This window comes from Ranitomeya variabilis, chromosome 1 (assembly GCF_051348905.1).
Source record: "Ranitomeya variabilis isolate aRanVar5 chromosome 1, aRanVar5.hap1, whole genome shotgun sequence".
NCBI classification, from domain to species: Eukaryota; Metazoa; Chordata; class Amphibia; order Anura; family Dendrobatidae; genus Ranitomeya; species Ranitomeya variabilis.
The window spans coordinates 678025000-678051450 of record NC_135232.1 but is presented as its reverse complement, the minus strand read 5'-3'; the positions used below and the strand labels follow the sequence as shown (position 1 = coordinate 678051450).

Genomic DNA, 26451 nt, shown 5'->3' with positions numbered 1-26451 from the left:
AGAGCAGCATTCGCAATTCTGCAAGTTTGGAGCATCCCCTGCTCTGGTGATTTGTATCCGTAGAAATCTACTTTTGCTAGTAATAATATGTGCACAATATGTCTTAATTCTGACGATGACCCGCTGAGGTGTTTCTAGGTGGATAGAGCAACTTTTCCCTACGCGTTTGACTATTAAGAATGGATATGTCCCTTCTTTTAATAACTGCTTCAGTGTTTCCAAACAATGAAGCAGTTAAAAGAAATGACACGGGATGTAACATGTGCACAGCGATGTTGTTTTTACATTGCCGTCCACTATGTTCATTTTTTGGGGGCGTTTTTTCTGGAGGATTCCAGGTAGAATCTACATGAAAAAGATGTTGTGTGCTGAAACCCGGCAGGCTAGCGATTGCAGCTCTGGAGTGTAATACAGGCTGTGATTCATCAGGGCCACAAGATAAACGAAACAATAGATTTCCCTATTTAGTTCACTTTTATCTTTTAAGGGGTTGTCTCATCTTGTTCAACTTGTTGAAATTGCAAGGTTCTAATAAAAAACAAGCAACTTTGCAATTTCCCACTAATGACAATTCCTCTCTGTTCTCAAGATTGGAAAGATTTTTCATGCTGTAGTTTACTACTTGTTGTGTAGGTTACCGGCCACCACGGCAGGCTCTCAGCAGAGGCCAGTGTCTTAGGCATGGTGCGCAGCACTGGCAAGCTCTTTGCTATAGAGCTTGTCAGTACTGGATCCGTCCGGCTTCAGTGCTTCCTCTGATGCCGCAGAGGCAAAGCTTCTGCCAGCAGCATGGGAGAGCCACAATTTGGGCCACTGTCCTGAACATCCCCAGAGGGTAGGAGGTTGGGAAGCAGGGGAGTGGTTTGCTCCTCAAGACAGAACACTGGGACAAAACCTTTAAACTAAAATCTATAACATTAAGATTTTTGGTTCATTGAACAAATAGGCAAAACTGAGAAAGCACCAAGAAGGGGGGATCACTAAGGCTCCAAATTGGGGCAATATGCTTGATTCCAACCAGGGAGTCATCAATAACTCTGCGTATTTTCTTATTTATCTTCTCAATAGGCATAAAAGCTAAGGGAATGTGCCATGTAAAAAAGTAAAAGTATTGTTTTAATCTTTTTTTTTAATATGGTATAAAATCTGATAAATAATTAAAAAAAGGTTTGATATTTTCCACTTTTAAACACAAGGGGGAGCAACTGCTGAAATTTGACATGAAAACCTAGTGTACAGCTAGCTCGCTTTACAACTGCAGTAAAAGTGGGCGAGATCTGCTCACGTGTGTAATGTCACAACTCTCCTCCCCTTCTGGTCAGTTGCAAAATGGGAGGGTTACGTTTAGGATCACGGTGCAGAGCCATTTTGTTGATGACTGCAATGTGACACTGACCAGTAGTCCGTGTCACCGAGGACAGCTGACAGCGCCCGTTCTGTTAGTTGCTGCTGCTTACCGTACCATAAGCTGGGGTTAGATACGCAAACTGTATCACATGCTGGCATTAGATACAGGGTTCAGCATAGTGTATCACACGTGGTGGGATTAGATACGCAGACAGTATCACATGCTGGCATTAGATACAGGGTTCAGCGTAGTGTATCACATGTGGTGGGATTAGATACGCAGACAGTATCACACTCTGGGATTAGATACAAGTAGTATATCACTTACTAACAAGCCGGGAAAGGACTGATGTGCTATTGCTAGAAAGCTCCAACAACCCGATGTCCTGGAAGCCAAACCCCACCGATCTGATGCTAACGACCTTTCCTAACGATAAATTATCAATATTTTATATTTATAAAATTTTAATGCTGGAAAACCCCTTTAATTTTTCTGTTATGTGACAAGAACCAGAGGACTGGACACTAATCAGTGTTACATTTTGGACCATAAAACAAAGTCAAGTTCAAAGCAAAGTTGCACCTTAGAGACTACCTCCACTTTTAGCCATCTTTAACATGTCATTAAGAATAAGACATATGGAAATATCTGTGCTGCTATAAGCTGAAGACACTCAGCAGGACCCTCTGCTGTAATTGGGACCGTGGCTCGCAGAGCGGCAGCAATCCAGCCCCTGATATGCCGCATGCCTGCCTTTCATGTAGAAGCCTAATGTATAGGTTTACTATATTGGCCGTTACATGTAACCCAACATTAAATATAAGATGGAATTGAAATCTTTCCCGACGAATACTCCAGAAAACAGACATTCCCTTTCATATTCCCCCACTGAAGTCAAATAATTGGGGTTTCTTTTCTGGCTGAGGCTATAAAACGTGAGGTACTGAGGGGCCCTTGTTTGTTCCAGGAGTTGAAATAGACCAAAATATAAAACACATGTGGGGAAAGAAAAAAATGTCAGTACAGAACAAAGCATTCATGTCTTCACCTGTGAGGTGTTTCTGGCCGCAGCTGGAATTTGGTGCAAATCTTCGGCATGTGGATAATAAGCAGGCAAAAGCTGGGATTCCAGATCACCGAGACTCATTGGCCCAGAACTAATATTATCGGCGTCTCCCGGACTCTCTCCTGGGGAGGGAACGTTTACTTTTAGTGTACGAATACATGTTTAATAGAAAAAGAAATAATAATTACCAGCAAAGATAAAATGTAAGCTCCCGACTCGGCCTCTTCTAGCAAGTTATTGCCCAATGTAATTTAGCCGTTTCTTCGTTATATCTTTAAAGGGATTGGCCCCTTTACAGTTACATTTCTAATATGCCATAAACACGATCGTTTTGTTCCAGGAAGCTCTAAAGTTACCCCAGGTCTTCACTTCAAGCTTTCCTACTTGTGAAAGAATAGGACTTTAAACACCGGACGCGGCCCTCGCCTCGTCAGCAAGAATCAAGATGGCAGTGAGGGGCTTTTAATATGTGACCACCCTCCTGTGTAGTAGACAAAGATGCATTCAGATGTGCAGATACAGTCCGCAAAATCTCCAGCATCTATGGCAGAGCAAGGAGACAGAGCGGAGAGTGCCTTGTCCAAAGTTTACAGGCCAAATGATGGGCAGAAATGAAAGGTGGATAGGTAATAGATGATTAATTGGTTCAGGACTAATTACCAGTCTGGGAGTCCCATGTCCTCTTTGAATGGGGCAATAGTGGTGGCTGCTTGCTCTTACGCCACCTGTATAGAGCTGAAATAGAAATTTGACTTTTGCTGCTTTCAGCCATCTTCGACAGTCTTTAGAGGTGGTCTAGCAACAGAGGGGGGTCTCGGCTACCTATCACCTATCTAGTGTAATGGTGATAAAGGGCTTTAGGGAAAGTGGACTCAAAATGCTCTTCTACACCTAAAATAACAAACAGATCAGGTACTCACCCTCCCCAGGTCTAGTGCTGGATACCTGAACTGCTTGTTATTTTCAACATATAAGAGCATTTCCTTTAAGAAGAAAACCCCCTTTGTTTTTATATTATTGGAATACTCTTTTAAACCCATCCGCCGTACATGTACTGCACAAGGTGGAAGCAGGTGTATGGAGCAGTCTCTCAGGGTGAGACCGCTGCATATACCCAACAAATCATGGCTGTGTTTTACACTCAGAACCTGTTGCTAACAATCGCTGGTAGATCAGTATGCCGCCCATGACTGTTAACCTGCTAAATGTCGCTGTCAAACTCTGCTGGAGGCATTTCACACGAGCTGGCACAGGGTCACGTCATTCCTTGTGCCCAATAGCGCAAACCTAACGTGATCACGCATCTCCGATGGGTTGCTATGACAGCCGGGGATTTGTCATTACGGAGCTCCTTTGAAACCGTGCAAGTGGCCGGGCTCCAAAGGAAACTGACTTTAACTATATGCAGAAATGCTGTTCTATCACTGTATATAGCACAAGCGATCAGATGATTGCAGCTTCAAGTCCCCTAAGGTGTTGAACACATTACAGTGAAAAGTAAAAAAAATAAATAAAAAAAAGTTTACATCACCCCCCTTTTTCATTAAAAATAAAGTTATTAAAATAAAAAAAAAAAAATGTTTTTTCGCCGTGTTCAAAAAAGTCTGAATAAAATATAAAAATAATTAACCCAAATGGCAAATACCGTAAACGGAAAAAAAAAAAATCAAGAATGTCAAAATTATTTTTTGATGGCTGTAATTCCACAAAAAAATGCTGTAACAAGCGATCAAAACATCATATCTATCCCAAAATGGTGTCTATAAAAAAAAGTCGTCTTCGACCACAAAAACTGAGCTGTCACAGCCCCATCGACAGGAAAATAAAAGTTAAGGGTCTCGGAAAATGGCGACAACTCCAACATTTTTTTTTTTTTTTAAAGATTATAAGCTTGTGAGCAGGACCCTCAACTCCTCCTGTAACTGTTCAACTGTGTTACTTTGTGATGCCTTTATTGTCTATACATGTCCCCTCTTAATTGTAAAGTGCTGCAGAATGTTAGCGCTACAGAAATAAAATTATTATTTTTTGTATTTTTGGCAAAAAAAAATTTCCACCACTAATTATGCAAATTGTCTCTTCAGAGAGGAAGAGAGCTAGAACTCTAGTGCCACCTACTGGAAGGTAGCAATCCTACAAGTCAATGTTGACACTTTGCAGACACTGTGTTTCAGGGTACTGCCCCTCGTCAGTGCAAAGTGTGAAATCTGGTTTGGCTGTGTGAGAGGCGTCTTACCGGGATCCAAGAAGTATCGTTTCTCTTGGATAACGGTCTGACGCCTCTCACACAGCCAAACCAGATTTCACACTTTGCACTGACGAGGGGCAGTACCCCGAAACACAGTGTTTGCAAACTGAGATTCTGGTTTGGCTATTATCCTAAGTCATGTGACAAGGCTCGTTAAAGGGTCAACATTGACTTGTAGGATTGCTACCTTCCAGTAGGTGGCACTAGAGTTCTAGCTCTCTTCCTCTCTGAAGAGATAATTTGCATAATTGGCATGTCGATCTCCGCAAGGAGAAACGATACTTCTTGGATTCCACCACTAAATAATTAAAAAAAAAACCTAGATATGTTTGTTATTTTCGTAATCATACTGATGAACAGAATCATATTGCAAGGTCAATTTTACCATGAAAAACTATGAAGAAGCCAGAATGCTGCTGAACTTCAACCAGCTAATCGGTGGGAGTGATGGAGGACAGACCCCTACCAATCTGATATTGATGACCTAAGGCTAGGCCAGGAATAATAAAGTCACAGAAAACTCTGTAGCCTAGCCATACATTGACTCAATTTGCACCAGTTCCTGTCCCAAATCTAATCTGTCTCTTTACAGAACATGATGGCTGTACTGAAGCAGCTGCAAAAAAAAAGAAAAAACAAAACAAAAAATCTAATGTATATAACCTGGTATATTCATTTGTGGTCCATGGGGTGATTGATGCCTCCTTAGATGTCCTGCAGTTTGACCTGTAGTGCCACCTCGGTCCATAAAAGCAGAATGTCCCACTAGGATCTGCTCGGCTGCTGGTGTCAGACATGGCCTCTGACCCTCGCTGATTTCCCCCATGCTGTTCTCATCCCCAGAGCTCTAGAGCAAAGACAATAAATAGCTAAGTAAATAAACGCGTCAAGAAGGACAAGAAAAACGATCTGTAAATGTCAGAATGATGTAATGAGGCCGTATATGTGCAGATATAACAAGCCGCTATTATAAAGGATAATGAAATAGACTTAAAACGGGCAATAACTAGTGTTGGAGCATTCCGATACTGCAAGTATCGGGTATCGGCCGATACTTGCTGTATCGGAATTCCGATACCGAGATCCGATATTTTTGTGATATCGGGTATCGGTATCGAAACAACATTAATGTAAAAATGTGTAAAAGAGAGAATTAAAATAAAAAATATTGCTATACTCACCTCTCCGACGCAGCCTGCACCTTACCGAGGGAAGCGGCAGCGTTCTTTGTTTAAAATTCGCGCTTTTCTTTCCTTTACGTGAGTCCCGGCTTGTGATTGGTTGCGTGCCGCCCATGTGACCGGGACGCAACCAATCACAGCAAGCCGTGACGTAATTTCAGGTCCTTCAGGATTTTAAAATTACGTTCCGGCGTTGTGATTGGTTGCGTCGCAGTCACATGGGAGACGCAACCAATCACAGCAAGCCGTGACGTAATTTCAGGTCCTTAAGGATTTTAAAATTACGTCCCGGCTTTGTGATTGGTCCGCGTCCCGGCAACATGGCCGCCATTAACCAATCACAAGCCGTGACGTCACGGGAGGCTGGACACGCGCGCATTTTAAAATTTTAAAATGGGCGCGTGTCCAGCCTCCCGGCTTGTGATTGGTTGACCGCGGCGCAACCAATCACAAGCCGGGATGTCACGGGAGGCTGGACACGCGCCCATTTTAAAAAGCGCGCGTGTCCAGCCTCCCGTGACGTCACGGCTTGTGATTGGTTAATGGCGGCCATGTTGCCGGGACGCGGACCAATCACAGCAAGCCGTGACGTAATTTCGTCACGGCTTGCTGTGATTGGTCCGCGTCCCGGCAACATGGCCGCCCTGACCAATCACAAGCCGGGACTTCACGTAACCAAGTAAAAGCGCGAATTTTAAACAAACAACGCTGCCGGTTCCCTCGCTGAGGTCCAGGCTGCGTCGGACAGGTGAGTATAGCGATATTTTTTATTTTAATTCTTTCTTTTACACATTTATATGGATCCCAGGGCCTGAAGGAGAGTTTCCTCTCCTTCAGACCCTGGGAACCATCAGGAATACCGTCCGATACTTGAGTCCCATTGACTTGTATTGGTATCGGGTATCGGATTGGATCCGATACTTTGCCGGTATCGGCCGATACTTTCCGATACCGATACTTTCAAGTATCGGACGGTATCGCTCAACACTAGCAATAACGTGACCATGGTAAAGAGAGCTACACGAGGACTCCAATCTCTGCACAGAGAGACTTGCACAACCCTAGTAATGTGCTGCATGCCGCAGTGAAGAGGGCACGTTACCTCGGGATGGTAAAATACTTCTTGCCGTGCAACGGAATCCTGACTCAATTTGGCCAAGAGCAACCGGACGGGGTCATGACGTGCTCCTCTGTCCATTATTTGTCCTTCACTAGGAGGATCGAATTCCTGGAGGAAGAATCTCGCTGTTACTAGCAGAAGTGATAGTCATTGAAAATTACATAAGAACGGTAGTATTTGGCCACAATGGGCAATTCTTGGCATGTTACAGCAATACCTAGAGATTCGAGTTGAAACGTTTATATAGCTAAAGGGGTTGTCCACTACTTGGACAACCCCTTCTCATACCCCACTATTGGCCCCGGTAAAATAAAAACCTATACTCACATTCCATGCCGGCAACATTCCAGAGGTGTCGGCACTCGCTCTACCCGGGGCTCTTGTGTGGTTGTTGTGACACGTGACCCCAGCGCCCAATCAGCGCTATCGCCACTTTCCCCGCCTTTGGACAAATTAAACTTGAAGATGAATTCCGAGCTGCAGCTGATCCCTGGCTTCCTCTTCATGTTCAATTTGACAGAAGGCGGGGACAGTAACACCGGCGCTAATTGGGCGCTGGCGTCACGTGTCACAACAACCACACAGAAGCCCAAGGGAGAGCAAGTGCCAACACCGATGGAACGGTGCCGGCATGGGAGGGAAGTATAGGCTTTTTTATTTTATTAGGGCCAAGCGAGAGGTATGAGAAGGTGTTGTTGAAGTAGTGGACAACTTCATCAATTGATTTCATATTAGGGATCTAATATGAAAAAAAAAAAACCTTATGCAAAAAATGTATTAAAAATCCATGTAACACAGAACCCGATTTAAAAAAACAAGTCATTTTCTGACAGCACATATCCTTTAATGAGCATCTTTCACCTACATGTTTTGTACATATAGTAAAAACTTTGGGAGAGATTTTCCAAAACTAGTGGAAGTGAAAACTGGAGCAATGCCCATGTCAAACAGAAGGATTTTTGTCACTTACCGTAAAATCTTTCTTGGAGCCTTCATTGGGGGACACAGCTAACCATGGGTGTATGTTGCTGCCACTAGGCAAAAAAAAAAAAAAAAGTCCTATCCTCCTCATCAGGGTATACCCACCGACTGCCACAAAGCTCGCCAGTTAGTAAAAAAGCAGTAGGAGAAGTGACAAAAACGAACTATGTACAAGCTCAATAAGGCATTCGGTAACAAATCTGGGACGGTGCTGTGTCCCCCAATGAAGGTTCCAAGAAAGAGATTTTACGACAAGTACCAAAAATGCTTCTTTCTTTATCACTTCATTGGGAGACGCAGGTAACCATGGGAAGTCCTAAAGCAGTCCCAAGGGAGGGAACAGATCATCGTGCTCAAATCATGTCTTGTGACGGCCGACCGCCGCTTGCAGCACCTTTCTACCTAGTCCAGTATCAGCCGAGGATTAGGTATGTACCCTGTAGAATATTGCGAATGTATGAAAAGATGACCATGTAGTGGCCTTGCAAATCTGAGTTGCAGAGGCCTGATGGCAACCCCACTGCATGGGTGGAATGAGCCCTCACTCCCGAAGGTGGTGGTCTATTATTAACTCGGTATGCCTCCAGTATAGTCAAGCAAATCCAGAGGGTGATAGTAGAATTGGAGGCAGGGAGTCCCTTACGACGACCCTCAGGGATGACAAACAAGGCATCCGAACGTCTGAAGGAAGCTGTCCTTGAAAAAATAGAGATGGACGTCTCTAACACGAGACTTGTGGAGAGACTTTTCCAAGGGATGGACTGGAAACGGGGAAAAGGAAGGACACTATCCTCATTGATATGGAATGGGGAGAATACCTTAGGAAGGAATTAAGGAACTGGTCGTAATACCACTTTGGCCTGGTGGATGACGAGGAAAGGAGAGTGGCAAGAGAGCTGCCAAATCAGAGACCGGTCTGATGGAAGTGATCACAACTAAAAAGGCCACCTTCCAGGAGAGAAGAGAAGGTGCAATATCCTGAACGGGTTAGAAGGGGGGTCCTTGAAGAACTCTTAAAAATAGAATAAGGTCCCATTGATCCACAGGACGACGATATTGTGGTGTTAGGCGAGCAACTCCTTGAAGGAAGTTCTTGACCTGGGGACAGGAAGCCAAGTTCTATTGTAACAGAATTGAAAGCACTGACACCTGACCTTTGAGGGTAATAAGAGACAAACCGGACTCTAGCCCCAATTGTAAGATCGCCAGAATGGAAGGAAGGGAAAATCAGGTCTTCCAAGTCAGATGATAAATACGTGAGAAAAAGTGTTTCCTTGCCTTGATCATGGGACAAGAGGGACAAGAAGCCTGCTTCCCTCAGGACCGCGTCTTCAACAGCCATGTCATTAAATTAAAAGACCGAGAATTCTCGTGGAAGAGGGGGACCATGAGAACATATGTTTGGACAGCTTGGGAGTTTCCAGGGTATATCTCTGAGCAGGTTGACTAACACTGCATACCAGGCTCTCTTGGGCCAGTCTGGGGTCACTAGGATGACTGGAACTCCTTCCGCCTTGATCTTCCCAACTTTTTCTTTAGAAGTCGGGCGGCCCAGTTGTCCACGCCTGGAATGTGCACCACTGATAATGCAGGCACGTGCCGTTTGGCCCAAGCCAGAATCCGTGAAATCTCTAACACGACGGACTCGCTGCGTGTCCCGCCCTGGTGATTTATGTATGCCATGACTTTGATTGAAAGTGAACTGGATGGCCCACTAGAAGGTTCTGCCAGTGGAAGAGAGAGAGGTAGATGGCTCCGATTTCCAAAAGGTTGATTGAAGAAAAGGTTCCCTAAAGTTCCAGTGACCCTGGACTGTATCTCGAAGGAAGACTACCCCCATCCGAGGAGACTGGCATCTGTTGTGACAACTTGCCAGTGGAAAGGGAGTAATGACCTCCCATGCCTAATGGAGGGGAGACGCCACCATGCTAATGACTGCTTCACTCGGAGAGGCTGCAGTATGGGGGGCGAAATAGAGATGAGATCCTCTTGTCTCAGGCTGACAGGAAGGCTAGATGGAGGGGACGGGCATAGAACTGTGTGAAAGGGACATCTTCCATCACGGGAATCATCTTCCCTAGAACTCAAATGCAGAGTCGAAGAGAGCGCGGAGAAGGGTGTATAAGGGGAAAAAAAAATCGCCAGGCGGAGAGTGGAAATCTTTTCCTCTGGAAGAACTCTTGCGTGAGTGGTATAGAATAGCATGCCTAAGAAAACTAGGCATTGGCCCGAGATCAGAGACTATTTTGCCATGTTAACGATCCAGCCTAGATGGGTAAAGGTACCGTCACACTCAGCGACGCTGCAGCGATATAGACAACGAGCCGATCGCTGCAGCGTCGCTGTTTAGGTCGCTGTAGAGACGTCAAACACAGCAGCTCCACAACGATGCAGGAGCGATCCTGTGACGTAACGGCGACTCACTTATCGTTCTCACAGGTCGTTAGCTCCATGTAAAACATTGCAGACATCGTTGCTTTTGCTGTCAAACATGACGATACACGCCGACTTGACGACCAAATAAAGTTCTGGACTTCTAGCTCCGACCAGCGATATCACAGCGGGATCCAGATCGCTGCTGCGTGTCAAACACAGCGAGATCGCTATCCAGAACGCTGCAACGTCACGGATCGTAGTCGTTCTCGTTGTAAAGTTGCTGAGTTTGAAGGTACCTTAAGAGTGTCCAGCGTGATCTGAAGACTTTTGCAACAGTCTCCTTGATCAGGAGGTTGCCCAGATAAGGGATGATTACTATGCCCTTGGAACAAAAAATGGCCATGATGGCTGCTACTTTTGTAAACACCCTGGGGGCAGAGGCCAGTCAGAAGGGGAGAGCTGTGAACTGGTAGTGGACACCTTGGACAACAAAGCAGAGAAACCTCTGATGCACCACACAAATCGGAATGTGGAGATAGACATCCTGGATGTTCACCGAGCACAGGAACTCCTCAGGCTCCATAAAGGCAATCACGGAGCAGAGAGATTTCATTCTGAAATGACGGATTTGCACCCGCCGCTGGTTTAGTGGCTTGGGATCCAGGATCGGATGGAGTAAGCCGTCGTTCTTTGGAACCACGAAGAGATTGGAATAAAAACCGAGAAGCGTTGATGAGAGGGAACGGATATGTTGACTCCTGCCTGGAGCAGAGAGTCGATGGCTTGAAAGAAACTTGGAACTTGGGTTGGAACCTTTGGAGGGCGGGACATGAAGAAACGTCTGCATGGAAGAGAAGAAAATTCTATTTTTATCCTGTGGTAACAATCTCCCTGACCCAGGCGTTGTCTACTACGGAGAGCCATGCATCATGGTAAAGAAGGCAGCCACCCACCTTGAGAGGATTCCTAGCTGGGGGGGACCCATCATGCAGAAGAGAATCTATTGGATAGAGACCCTGAGGAATTGGAAGGGTGACTATCTGGGCACCATGCTGGGGTGGATTTGTAGGACGGCTTTCTTCTCTCTCGCTGAGCAGAGGTCCCAGTGGATGAGAAATGATGAAAGGGGCGAAACTGAGGAGAACGTCTCCTGGTGAATTAATATTTTGGCTTAGACTAGGGAAGAGATATACTCTTATCGCCAGTGGCGTCAGAGTTTAGCTGACCTAGCTTAGACCCAAAGAGCTGTGATCCTTGAAAAGAGAGATTGGTAAGAGACTTTTTGGAGGCCAGAGCAGTAATCCAGGCTTTGAGACAAAGAATTCTGCGTATTTTTAACAATATTGCAAATAAAGCTGGCGGAAGAGCTGGCGGCCTTCAGAGACACGACGACCACATTTTTACCTGCATAGGCAATCTGATCTGCAAGACCGTCAGTTCATCCAGTGAGGCCACTAATAAGATGCGCTCAGGCGGAAACAGACTTGGCTACCCATCAGGAATTAAAGGTGGGACAGAGAAGCACAAGCAGGCTCAAAGGCGGACTTGGCTATGCCTTCAATTTGTCAGAGTCCTTGAGGGAGGAACCATTAGGAAGTGGTAGGACAGTTTTAGAAGATAGGTGAGAGACTGGCGGGCCCACAGCTGGGGATTCTGCAAATTTGCTGAGGAGATCAGGGCCAAAAGGATATAAGATATCCAATTGCCTTCTACCTGGGAAGCGCTTTTCCAGGTGTTCTCACTGTTTGGCAAAGATTCCCTCAAATTCCTTGGAAAATACCCGAGGAGGACGTTTTGCCTTTTTGAATGAGACAGAGTGATCCAGGGTAGGACACTCCTCTTCCTTAAAGGGAATCTGTCACACCAAAAACCGTATATGAGATAAGCCCCCGATGTAACCTGAAAGGTAAGAAAAACAGGTTATATTATACTCACCCAGGGGCGGTCCCACTGCGGTCCGGGTCCGATGGGCGTCGCAGTCCGGGTCCGGCGCCTCCTATCTTCACACGATGACGTCCTCTTCTTGTCTTCACGCTGCGGCTCTGGCGCAGGCGTACTTTTTCTGCCTTGTTGAGGGCAGAGCAAAGTACTGCAGTGGGTAGGCGCTGGGAAAGGTCAGAGAGGCCCGGCGCCTGCGCACTGCAGTACTTTGCTCTGCCCTCAACAAGGCAGACAAAGTACGCCTGCGCCGGAGCCACGGCAGGAAGACAAGAAGAGGACGTCATCGTATGAAGAAGCGCCAGACCCGGACTGCGACGCCCTTTGGACCGTACCGCAACGGGACCGCCCCTGGGTGAGTATAATATAACCAGTTTTTCTTACCTTTCAGGTTACATCGGGGGCTTATCTACAGCATTACAGAATGCTGTAGATAAGCCCCTGATGCCGGTGGCCTTATCTCATGTACGATTTTTGGGGTGACAGATTCCCTTTAATATTGAGGGTCTGATTAACAGCCTATATAAGGCTGTCTACCATATCCTGGAGTTTGGTCCGTGTCGGAACCAGATTCTGATTAGGAATCTAGATCAAACCCCAGGGCCACCTCACGGGAGCAGCAGTGGGATACTGAAGGCATCCTCGAGGAAGTGGAAGGAGAAAGGGAATCAGGCAAGGAACTGCAGTGTGCCCCCTTCTTGGACTGCCATGCTGAGGGGTGGGTGCCTGTGATTCGTTCTGAGAAACGATTGGAGAACTGAAGGTGGCTAAAAGGTTAGGTAAACGTTCAAGGGGTCCTGACTCCTCCTTCTCTTCTCTATCCAGAGGGCAGCATTAGTAGCCCCCAGGTGAGGGGGAGGTTACTGGGAACAGGCGTCCTCCTTCCCGCACTGTCGTGGTCCCAGACGGTACAGAAGACGGTCTTGACCCAGTGGATGGAGGAGTGACCACCATCTTCCTTATATCCCACTCAAAGGAGAGGGCAGGGGTGGGGAAAAGGCAAAGGACCGGCCACCACGAACCACCCTGAGACACACTTGAAATGTCAGGGGATAAGGTCCTGTCCCACAGACCAGAGAGGCACCACACTGTTCTCTCGATCGCAAATTTGGGAAAACAGGGTGAGACGTTACTCTGTTACCCTAAAGAGAAGAATCTGAAAAAGAAAGGGAAAAGGTTAATAACACAACAAAGTGACATAAGGACAAAAAGACAGATCTGGGATAAGATCCAGGTCTGCCTCCTGCTGACACTAAACTAAAAACAGACAAGCTTTGTGCCAGTCGGTGGGCACACTCTACTGAGGAGGAGCAAACTTTTTTTGTGCATAGTGTCAGCCTACTAGTGACAGCAGCATACACCCATGGTTACCTGTGTCCCCCAATGAAGCGATAAAGAAAATTGGATTTGGGCAATTTGGAACATAGTTGGTTATTATGAGCCACTACTTTACCTTCCCTTCTTAAATCAACCCCAATGTTTGTTTTTTTTAAGAAAAGCAGTAACATGTAGTAAAGCACATTTCTATTAATTTTCTCTGCAGGAGAATAGGGGAAGAACATTTCCGCACATGTAGCATCCCCCAGTATAGTCCGCCGGTCATTATAAGGGAACATTTATATTTATAAGCTCCAAACAGGAGACATTTCTGATTGTTGTCATTCTTTGTATCAGTTGTTTAGCTATCACTGAATGATGTAATCGCATGACTTATTACCATATCATTAGCGTCCTTAAGAGTGCTGGTAAAACTTTCCATCAAGTTTGGAAAGACCAATCCACCTGCAGCCAAGTCTGGAATGAAAAAGAAAAATCTAGCATAATGTTTCAAGCTAAAAGTTTAAAATAAAGATCATTTAATTAAAATCATAGGCAGTTCTGGAAAACATTACAGCAACTAAGTATAACTGCACAATAATGAATGATTAATGAAAAGTGTGACTCGGTACAAACCACTACGTAGGATGGCTCTTCTTCTCTAGAAGAATCAAGACAGCTGTCAGCCAGCAGCATCGATCCCATATACAACCATCTGATGTGTATGGGGGGCTCCAGACTCTACCCTGACAGATAATGTTCGCAGAGAGAAGGTTTGGTCAGTTAAGGTACCTTCACACGAAACGACTTTGTAACGATATCGCTAGCGATCCGTGACGTTGCAGCGTCCTCGCTAGCGATATCGTTTAGTTTGACACGCAGCAGCGATCAGGATCCTGCTGTGATGTCGCTGAATAAAGTCCAGAACTTTATTTGGTCGTCCGATCGCCGTGTATCGTTGTGTTTGACAGCAAAAGCAACGATACCAGCGATGTTTTACACTAGTAACCAGGGTAAACATCGGGTTACCAAGCGCAGGGCCGTGCTTAGTAACCCGATGTTTACCCTGGTTACCAGCATAAAAGTAAAAAAAACAAACAGTACATGCTCACCTGCGCGTCCCCCAGCGTCTGCTTCCTGACACTTACTGAGCGCCGGCCCTAAAGAGAAAGTCAAAGCACAGCGGTGACGTCACCGCTGTGCTGTTAGGGCCGGAGCTCAGTCAGTGTCAGGAAGCAGACGCTGGGGGACGCGCAGGTGAGTATGTACTGTTTGTTTTTTTTACTTTTACGCTGGTAACCAGGGTAAACATCGGGTTACTAAGCGCGGCCCTGCGCTTAGCAACCCGATGTTTACCCTGGTTACCCGGGGACCTCGGCATCGTTGGTCGCTGGAGAGCGGTCTGTGTGACAGCTCCCCAACGATCAAACAGCGACGCTGCAGCGATCGGCATCGTTGTCGCTATCGCTGCAGCGTCGCTTCGTGTGAAGGTACCTTTAGAATTACATCGCCCCAATTTTTGTTATCAGGCAAACATACCTCTGGCAGCGGCTTTTTGCTCCCTGTTCAAAATGCATGAATGCCTGGCCGAGCTGAGAATTTATGTGTATGGGTGAGCAGGGAGATACTAGTCTGCCGAATGTGTATTGCCACAATAACGCTATTAACCTGCAGATATTGGGTTAATCTGCAGGTTAATAGCAATAAGAAGGTCCCAGTTAGTTAGCACCTGAGCATGCTTGGATAACACGAGTGACTTTGGCATGCTCTAAAAATATGTTAGTCTTCCGGGCTGCATGTCTCGTGGCTGTTAGACAACGGCAATTTGCCGAACGAACAGGTAATTCCTACATGTGCTAGAGCTGTCAAACATCCAGGAGACATGCAGCCACGGGGACTGAAATATAGATATCGAGCACGCCGAAGACACTCTGTTAGCTCACAAGCATGCTCAGATAACACCTCATCCCAGCACGTTCACTCATCACTAGTGATTGTCTATAGTACTGAATGTGCAGCACCTGGAAGAAAATGAACTTTATTTCTTCCGGAAGCCGCCAGCTTTCAGTCACGCAGGTGTGCCAGAGCAATTACAGTCACCGCTCACAAAACTGATAGTCACCTCCGGGTTGTATTTGCATCCAGTGCAAACAGCTGGATCTGGACTGATGCATTGCTGGGCGAGGTGTCAGTCAGTGCCGGGCGTGCCTACATCCAGTGCTCTCAGTGCTGTAATTGCTCCGGGCATGCCTGCGTTACTGAAAGCCAGTGGCTCCCAGGAGAAATAAAAGTTAATTTTCTCCTGGGTGATGCACTTACTGGCCGGGCACCTTCCCATCGCTGTTAGCCTGCAGATTAACCCCATATCTGCCGGTTACTCTCGGTATCAGATCTGGCAGGTTCTGTTTAAAACTATGAAACTGAGAAACAAACTGCATGAATATTGCAGAATGTAGTCAACATGCAGACATTCATTCCTGTATTGTCAAATGGAAACTGACTGGTCTCACTGGCATAAACCCAGATGTAGGGGACTAGGAGTGCGGCAATGCTGAAGAGTTCATTCTACATTGCCATCATCTACAAGACTAGTTCCTACATATGGGCCTGCCCTAGAGAGACCAGTTGGTTTACCTTCAGCTAGAGAGGAAAAAAAATAGTGGTAAGAAGACCCTTGGATAAGATTTACATGTATATTTACTTTTATCTGAATGCGGCATGCAAAAATCCACGCACATGCTTCAGAAATAATCCTATTACAATCTATGCATTTTGTCACGGTAATTTCTGCAATAAATCTGTCACGTGTTAATATATCCATAAAAACACTGATCATCACACTGGGGCTGCATGTTTTTTTAAAGGGGTATTTCCACCTTCAAGATCCTATCTCAATATGTAGTATAATATTATCAAATTCCTCCTATTAGAAATGTAGTATAGTTTTTCTGATTAGCTATGTCTCTTTCCTCATGTGCAGGCATAGCAGGACCTTAGATATCCATGGTTACCACCATTGATATAGTGAGTTAACTAGTTTCTAGTGGATGCAACCATAGATACCTAAGGTCCTGCAAGTACCTGCACATGAAGAAAGAGACATAGCGAATCAGAAAAACTATACTACATTTCTAATTGGGGGTACTTGCTAATATTATAATTACATTTACTACATATCGGGATAGGATCTTGGAAATGTGAATACCCCTTTAAATAATGGTGTGGGCAATCTCAGACTTGTGATATTTCTATATATTATGTATTAACAAATGCAATCAGAGGGGTCCCTAATGCCCCCCAGAAGTGTCAGTTTTTTCTAGAAAATTTTGGGTTGTGGGATCCCGGCATGGAGAGCAGAACCCAACAAGCCTCGTAGTGAAGAAGTAAGATCCCGCTCTTCGCACTAACCCAGCACTGCTGAATCCATTATTATGCGATTACTGAACGGTAACTACACGAGAGCGGCTACACTCATATCCGAGTCTAGTCAATCCTCCCCAAGCTAAAGAGCCTGGACTCAAGCCTGGTACATTGCAGCAAACAGTCAGAGCATTGTGATGATATATACGTATACATCTGAGGTCCCTGCAAGGAAATGGTGTCCTCCTTCACTAACGGCAAATTATTGCAAACTGTGAGACACTCAGACATACAGTGGGTACGGAAAGTATTCAGACCCCTTTAAATTTTTCACTCTGTTTCATTACAGCTATTTGGTAAATTCAAAAAAGTTCATTTTTTCTCATTAATGTACGCTCTGCACCCCATCTTGACTGAAAAAAAAAAAAAGAAATGTAGACATTTTTGCAAATTTATTAAAAAAGAAAAACTGAAATATCACGTGGTCATAAGTATTCAGACCCTTTGCTCAGTGTTGAGTAAAAGCACCCTTCTGAGCTAGTACAGCCATGAGTCTTCTTGGGAATGATGCAACAAGTTTTTCACACCTGGATCTGGGGATCCTCTGCCATTCTTCCTTGAAGATCCTCTCCAGTTCCGTCAGGTTGGATGGTGAACGTTGGTAGACAGCCATTTTCAGGTCTCTCCAGAGATGCTCAATTGGGCTCTGGCTGGGCCAGTCAAGAATGGTCACAGAGTTGTTCTGAAGCCACTGCTTTGTTATTTTAGCTGTGTGCTTAGGGTCATTGTCTTGTTGGAAGGTGAACCTTCAGCCAAGTCTGAGGTCCACAGCTTTCTGGTAGAGGTTTTCTTCCAGGATATCTCTGTACTTGGCTGCTTTCATGTTTCCTTCAGTGGCAACCAATCGTCCTGTCCCTGCAGCTGAAAAACACCCCATATCATGATGCTGCCACCACGTTTCACTATTGGGATTGTATTGGGCATGTGATGAGCAGTGCCTGGTTTTCTCCACACATACCGCTTAGAATTATCACCAAAAAAGTCGATCTTCGTCTCATCAGACCAGAGAATCTTATTTCTCATAGTCTGGGAGTCCTTTGTGTGTTTTTTAGCAAACTCTATGTGGGCTTTCATATGTCTTGCACTGAGGAGAGGCTTCCGCCGGGCCACTCTGCCATAAAGGCCCAACTGGTGGAGGGCTGCAGTGATAGTTGACTTTGTGGAACCTTCTCCCATCTCCCTACTGCATCTCTGGAGCTCAGCCACAGTGATTTTGGGGTTCTCATTTACCTCTCTCACCAAGGCTCTTCTCCCACGATTGCTCAGTTTGGCTGAACGACCAGGTCCAGGAAGACTTCTGGTGGTCCCAAACTTCTTCCATTAAGGTTTATGGAGGCCACTGTGCTCTTAGGAACCTTGAGTACTGCAGAAATTCTTTTGTAACCTTGGCTAGATCTGTCTCTGAGCTCCTTGGCCAGTTCCTTTGACCTCATGATTCTCATTTGGTCTGACATGCACTGTGAGGTCTTATATAGACAGGTGTGTGCCTTTCCAAATCAAGTCCTATCAGTTTAATTAAACACAGCTGGACTTCAATGAAGGAGTAGAACCATCTCAAGGAGGATCACATGGAAATGGACTGCATGTGACTTAAATATGAGCGTCTGAGCAAAGGGTCTGAATACTTATGACCATGTGATATTTCAGTTTTTCTTTTTTAATAAATTTGCAAAAATTTCTACATTTCTTTTTTTTCAGTCAAGATGGGATGCAGAGTGTACATTAATGAGAAAAATAGGGATTTTTGTGTTACTCACCGTAAAATCCTTTTCTCCGAGACGCTCTTTGGGGGACACAGCTCCCTCCCTGGTAGCCTTTTTAGCCGCTTTGGTTATTTCGGATTCTATTTAGTCAGTAGGACCTTTTCTAGACATAAGTTTTCTGTATTTATGCTGTTGCATTATTTCTTGTGTTTTGTTCTCCTACTGCTTTTTGCACCAAACTGGATTCCTCGGTAGCCAGTGTCAGGGTGTATACTATGGAGGAGGAGCTAACTTTTTTTCACGTTTACTTAGTGTCAGCCTCCTGGCGGCAGAAGCATACACCCACGGTCCTGTGTCCCCCAATGAGCGTCTCGGAGAAAAGGATTTTACGGTGAGTAACACAAAAATCCCTATTTCTCCTTCGGGAGAATTGGGGGGACACAGGACTGTGGGATGTCCTAAAGCAGTCCCTGGGTGGGAAATTAACTCACCAGTAATAATTCATCCAGATAACGATTTTTTTTTTTTTTTTTTATATATGTGAGCCACTGCCGCTTGAAGAATCCTTCTTCCCAGACTTGCATGTGCAGAGATCTGAGAGTGGACATTATAATGTTTGACAAAAGTATGCAGACTAGACCAGGTCGCAGCTTTGCAAACCTGTTCTGCTGAGGCCTGGTGCCGAATCGCCCAGGAAGCCCCCACTGCTCTAGTGGAATGAGCTTTGATTCCGGCAGGAACCATCACGCCCTTGGCGCTATAGGCCTCCTGAATAGTTGCTCGTATCCACCTGGCCAGGGTGGATTTCGAGGCCGCGCAACCCTTCCTGCGGCCTTTTGGAAGGACAAACAGAGCATCCGTCTGGCGAAAAGGAGCCATTCGGGAAATGTATCTTCTCAGCGCTCTCACCAGGTCCAACATATGGAGAGCTTTTTCTACACGGTGCGTAGGCGCCGGGCAAAAAGAAGGAAGAACAATATCCTCATTAATGTGAAAAGAGGGAACACCCTTCGGCAAAAAAGAGGGTGCTGGTCTGAGCACTACTTTGTCCTGATGAAAACGTAGAAAGGGGGAACGACAGGAGAGGGCTGCCAGCTCTGACACTCGCCTTATGGAAGTTATGGCCACTAAAAATACGACATTCCAAGAAAGGAAAGTTAAGGAAATATCCTGAAGAGGCTCAAAAGGGGCTTCCTGCAATGCCCTTAAGACCAAATTAAGGTCCCAAGCTTCCAAAGGAATCCTATAAGGAGGGACCTTATGAGCGACTCCCTGAAAAAAGTTCTTGACCTGACGGTTAGTAGCAATCCTGCGCTGAAAAAGGACCGATAAGGCCGAAATCTGCCTCTTAAAGGAAAGGTGCCGCATTTTATTTTTTGTATTAAAAATGATTGTTTATATAAACAATTATTTTTAATACAAATTTACATTTTTTAACTTTAACATTTTTTTTATTATTAATTTTTTTTTCAGCCACTGGGCGCCGCCATTTTGCTTTGCAGGAGTGTAAGTGAAGCTGCACGTCACTTACACTCTGCATTTACGGCAGCCCAGGGCATAGGAGGCTGCGGTCGGGAGCCGACTCTATACCTACCATTATAAGCTGCTTTCTTCTGTGTCTGGCCACGCCCCCTGAGCCGTCCACAGCACGGCAGAGGCAGGAGACCAGCGCCATCTTCCTGGAGCTCACACTGCAGCTGTGAGCTCCAGCTTACCAGGATAATCACAGGAGCCCTGCAGTCATAGGAGGAGGAGGAGACCAAGGACGGGAGGGAGAAGGACTCAGCCGGGAGCCGTGAAGTAAGTATCAGTGGGGAGGGGGGAGAGGGAATCTAATCCTCTCCTTTGTGGTGCTGACTGAGCAGTTATCTCCTCCCATGTGTGTTACTGTGCTGTGTATCTACTCCTCTCCTGTGTGATACTGTTTGCTTAGCCATGCATCTAATCATCTCCTGTGTGATACTAACTCAGCTGTGTATCTAATCCTCTCCTGTGTGATACTGTGTGCTGAGCCATGTATCTAATCCTCTCCTGTGTCATACTAACTGAGCTGTGTATCTAATCCTCTCCTGTGTGATACTGTGTGCTGAGCCATGCATCTAATCCTATACTGTGTGATACTATGCTGAGCCGTGTATCTAATCCTCTCCTGTGTGATACTATGTTGAGCCGTGTATCTAATCCTCTCCTGTGTCATACTATCTGCTGAGCCATGTATCTAATCCTATCCTGTATGATACTGTCTGCTGCGCCGTGTATCTAATCCTATCCTGTGTGATACTGTCTGCTGAGCAGTGTACCTAATCCTATCCTGTGTGATACTGTCTGCTGAGCCGTGTACCTAATCCTATCCTGTGTGATACTGTGTGCTGAGCCATGCATCTAATCCTATACTGTGTGATACTATGCTGAGCCGTGTATCTAATCCTCTCCTGTGTGATACTATGTTGAGCCGTGTATCTAATCCTCTCCTGTGTCATACTGTCTGCTGAGCCGTGTATCTAATCCTATCCTGTATGATACTGTCTGCTGCGCCGTGTATCTAATCCTATCCTGTGTGATACTGTCTGCTGAGCCGTGTACCTAATCCTATCCTGTGTGATACTGTCTGCTGAGCCGTGTACCTAATCCTATCCTGTGTGATACTGTGTGCTGAGCCATGCATCTAATCCTATACTGTGTGATACTATGCTGAGCCGTGTATCTAATCCTATCCTGTGTGATACTTTCTGCTGCGCGAGTATCTAATCCTATCCTGTGTGATACTTTCTGCTGCGCGTGTATCTAATCCTCTCCTGTGTGATACTATGTTGAGCCGTGTATCTAATCCTCTCCTGTGTCATACTGTCTGCTGAGCCGTGTATCTAATCCTATCCTGTATGATACTGTCTGCTGCGCCGTGTATCTAATCCTATCCTGTGTGATACTATGCTGAGCCGTGTATCTAATCCTATCCTGTATGATACTGTCTGCTGCGCCGTGTATCTAATCCTATCCTGTGTGATACTATGCTGAGCCGTGTATCTAATCCTATCCTGTATGATACTGTCTGCTAAGCCGTGTATCTAATCCTATCCTGTGTGATACTATGCTGAGCCGTGTATCTAATCCTATCCTGTATGATACTGTCTGCTAAGCCGTGTATCTAATCCTATCCTGTGTGATACTGTCTGCTGCGCCGTGTATCTAATCCTATACTGTGTGATACTATGCTGAACCGTGTATCTAAACCTATACTGTGTGATACTGTATGCTGACCTGTGTATCTAATCCTATACTGTGCTGACCTGTGTATCTAATCTGCTCCTGTGTGATACTGTCTGCTGAGGCTACTTTCACACTTCCGTCAGTACGGGGCCGTCGCAAACCGTTGGCCCGACGTACCGACGGATGTTGTGCTAAATTTAGCACAACGTGGGCAGCGGATGCAGTCTTACGACGCATCCGCTACCCAGTGTGATGAGCGGGGAGGAGGGTGCGGAGTTCCGGCCGCGCATGAGCGGGCAGAAAAAGCGGAACCGACGGACAAAAAAAAGTTACATGGAACTTTTTTTTGCGCGTCGCGGCCGCCGAAACACAACGCATCCGTCGCACGATGGATGCGACGTGTGGCCATACGTCGCAATGTGTCGCTAATGTAAGTCTATGGGGAAAAAGCACATCCTGCAGGCAACTTTGCAGGATGCGTTTTTTCTCCAAAACGAAGCATTGTGACGTATCCCTAAAGACGAAAGTGTGAAAGTAGCCTGAGCCGTGTATCTAATCCGCTCCTGTGTGATACTGTCTGCTGAGCCATGTATCTAATCCTATCCTGTGTGATACTGTCTGGTGAACAGTGTATCTAATCCTCTCCTATGCACTCCTCTCCCCCCTGCATGTCTTTCCCCATTGCACACACAACTCAATGCGTGCGATAACAGGAGCTGCAGGGGTCATGCTGTATTATGGCATTATGTGAGATCTATATGACGGTATTATGTGATCTGTATGGTGGTAATATGCTTTATCAGTATTGTGAGAATTATATGGTGGTATTGTGTGTGATCTATATGGCGGTATTATGTGAGATCTATATGGCGGCATTGTGACAAGTATGTGGCGGTATTGTGTGATCTATATGGCGGTATTATGTGAGAACACTATGGAGGTATTATGTGTGATCTATATGGCGGTATGTGAGAACACTGGCGGTATTATGTGTGATCTATATGGTGGTATTATGTGAGAACTGTATGACAGTATTGTGTGATCTATTTGATGGTATTGTGTGTGATCTATATGGCGGTATTATGTGTGATCTATATGGCGGTATTATGTGAGAACACTATGGCGTCGTTATTTGCGATCTATATGATGGTATTATGTGAGAACTATAGGACAGCATTATGTGTGATCTATATGGCGGTATTATGTGTGATCTATATGGCGGTATTATGTGAGAACACTATGGCAGTATTATCTTCAGAAAGCGGACCCATTATAGGGTGGTTCTGGCTGAGCACCTGCACGCAGGTCTGGGGTAATAGAGGGGGCAGCATGACCTCCAGTTAGGTGCAGTCAGGGGAAGGCTGGTGAGGCAGCTGAAGAGGAGTCTCATTTTTATCGTTACTATATGGCTACATTTCCTTCCCAGCGTCACCCCAGACTGCGCCTGTCGCCTCGCTTTCACACATCGCCAGGACAGGATGGAGAAGTCAGGATCTGAGGAGGGGAATGGGGTCTGCATGCAAAGTCTGGATCAGAACAGGCCATCAATCCACAGAAATGTTTCCTGGATTTCTGAGGAGACGGTCCATCCACGTGTATAAAAGACAGTGCTCTGTGTACAATCCCTGGCTGCTCCGCGCACTAAACAGGGTGCCCCCCATAGACCAGCACACTGCTCTCCTGAAATACTCTGTGCTGCTGTCACCCTGCTCCCTCCACCACATATCTCCCAGAATCCTTGCTGCCTGCCATCCTCGGTGACTGTCTACTTGTCAGTATAAGGCTGCTTTCACACTAGCGTCGGTACAGGCCCGTCGCAGTGCGTCGGCCCGACGTACCGACCCATGCTGTGAAAGAAATGCCCGACGTGGGCAGTGGAAGCAGTCTAACGACGCTTCCGCTGCCCCATTGTAAGGTCCGGGGAGGAGGGGGCGGAGTTTCGGCCACACATGCGCGGTCGAAAATGTTGGACTCGACGCACAAAAAAAGTTACATGTAACATTTTTTTGTGGCGGCGGTCCGCCAAAACACGACGCAACCGTCTTTGCAGAATGCGGTTTTTTTCTCCTGAATGACGCATTGCGACGTATTGCAAACAACGCTAGTGTGAAAGTAGCCTAAGGCTGCGGTCACACTAGCAGTATTTGGTCAGTATTTTACCTCAGTATTTGTAAGCCAAAACCAGGAGTGGGTGATAAATACAGAAGTGGTGCATATGTTTCTGTTATACTTTTCCTCTAATTGTTCCACTACTGGTTTTAGCTTACAAATACTGAGGTAAAATACTGACCAAATACTGCTAGTGTGACGGCAGCCTTACTCTGCAGTCACCAACAAAATGGCTGCTCACTGGGTTCCTGAATATCATCCTCCCTTATCCCTTAGCAGACACCCAGAAGGGAAGGAGAGGAGACATCACACACGTCAGCAGACTCCGCCCATAATTACTGCAGTGCTGTAATGTGAGCTAGTTGTACACTAGGTTTTTCTGAAATTTCAGCAGCTGCTCCCCCTAGTGTTTAAAAGTGGAAATTCCAAAACTTTTCAAATTATTTTTCATATTTTACTAAATTATAAACAAATGATAATATTTTTTAAGAAAATGTAAACATTAATTCTTTACATTTTTACAATTGCTGCAAAAAAATTTTTTTGGATGGCACCTTCCCTTTAAGAGTACTTGGAGCAAGCCCTGAATCCAGGCCTGCTTGAAGAAAAGCCAGAATGTTTGGAACGGAAAAACGCAGAGGAGGCAGGTCGCGTTCTCTACACCAAGAAAGGAAAACTTTCCAAGTGTGATGGTAGATCCTGGCTGAAACAGTTTTACGTGCACTAATCATGGTATTTGCCACCTCTTGGGAGAACCCTGCCTGAGTCAACACCCAAGATTCAACGGCCAGGCCGTCAAACATAGGACCCCTGAGTTCTGGTGGTAAATCGGCCCCTGAGATAGGAGGTCTGGACGATCGGGGAGCTGCCATGGCACTCCGGCGAGAAGCTGTACTAGATCTGCATACCAGGTCCGTCGTGGCCAATCCAGGGCGATCAGAATAGCAGGTACTCTCTCCGGTTTGATTTTCTTGATTACCCTCGGGAGTAGAGCCAGAGGAGGGAACAGATAAGGGAGATGAAATTGGTTCCAAGACAGTACGAGCGCATCCACGCCTATAGCCTGTGGATCCCGGTACCGAGAGACAAACCTGGGTACCTTGGCATTGCCCTTGGACGCCATTAGATCCACGTCCGGAGTCCCCCAAAGGTGGCAGATCTGCAGGAAAACCTCGGGATGGAGGGACCATTCCCCGGACGCTAGACCCTGACGGCTTAGGAAATCTGCTGCCCAGTTTTCTTCGCCCGGAATGTGGACCGCCGAAATCACAGAGTGATTTCTCTCTGTCCAGAACAGAATCTGTCTTACTTCCTGCATGGCTGCCCTGCTGCGGGTGCCCCCCTGGTGATTTATGTAGACCACAGCTGTGGCGTGGTCCGATTGAATTCGGACAGGGCGACCCGCCAGAAGATGGTGGAAATGTTGCAAGGCAAGCCGAACTGCCTGAATCTCTAAGAGATTGATGGGGAGATCTGATTCCTGAGGAGACCAGCGCCCCTGAGCTGTGTGGTGAAAGAACACCGCTCCCCAACCCAGGACACTGGCATCTGTTGTAACCACTAGCCAATTGGTTGGGGGAAAGGGCTTCCCCCTGAGTAGGGATGAGCTGTTCAACCACCAAGAGAGGCTCTGCCTGACCTGGAGAGACAACTGAACACGGCGGATGAGGGAGAGTGGATTTCTGTTCCACACTGCTAGGATCGCCTGTTGGAGAGGCCGAAGATGGAGCTGTGCAAATGGTACTGCCTCTATAGTTGCAACCATCTTTCCTAACACCCTCATACAGTACCGGATCGTATGAGAGCATGGTTGCTGAAGAAACTTCACTTCCTGCTGAAGGGCAAGGACCTTGTCCTGAGGAAGAATTGATAGGGCTTGAGAAGTGTCGAAGATCATTCCAAGAAATGAGATCCTCCGAGATGGTTGAAGGGATGTCTTCCTTAAATTTACTAGCCAAACTAGATGAGCAAGGGTGTCTAGAGTGATGCCGACATTTTCCCTGCAGGATTGAAAAGTCGGCCCTTTGATCAAAAGATCGTCTAGGTAAGGCAAGACAACTATGCCTCGGGAGTGTAGAATGGATACCACCGTAGACATGACCTTTGTGAACACCCTGGGAGCGGAGGCTAGCCCGAAGGGTAAAGCCGTGAACTGGAAGTGCAGATTGTTCAGGGCACACCGGAGAAATTTTTGATGAGGAGGAAAAATGGGAATATGCAGGTAGGCATCCTGAATGTCTATTGAGGCCAAGAACTCTCCCCTTTCCAGTGAGGCGATGACTGACCGGAGCGATTCCATCCGAAAGTGACGAACGCGGACAAACCTATTTTAGAGTTTTAGATCTAGGATAGGTCTGACTGTTCCGTCCTTTTTGGGGACTACAAAAAGATTGGAAAAAAAGCCCTGAAACCTTTCCTCCCTTGGGACAGGAGAAAT

At 46.1% G+C, this 26451-nt stretch overlaps 1 protein-coding gene across 2 annotated transcripts in view; it reads right to left on the bottom strand.

The window, feature by feature from the left end:
* KIAA0586 (KIAA0586 ortholog) overlaps positions 1 to 26451 on the bottom strand; it is a 190386-nt gene that overhangs the window by 70655 nt on the left and 93280 nt on the right. For both annotated transcript variants that reach the window (XM_077265055.1, XM_077265065.1), the window contains 4 exons: positions 13976 to 14052; positions 6946 to 7071; positions 5326 to 5509; positions 2397 to 2536 (listed from right to left, as the gene is read on the bottom strand). In XM_077265055.1, coding sequence (XP_077121170.1) covers positions 2397 to 2536; positions 5326 to 5509; positions 6946 to 7071; positions 13976 to 14052 — 527 coding nt within the window. The remainder of the gene's footprint in view (positions 1 to 2396; positions 2537 to 5325; positions 5510 to 6945; positions 7072 to 13975; positions 14053 to 26451) is intronic.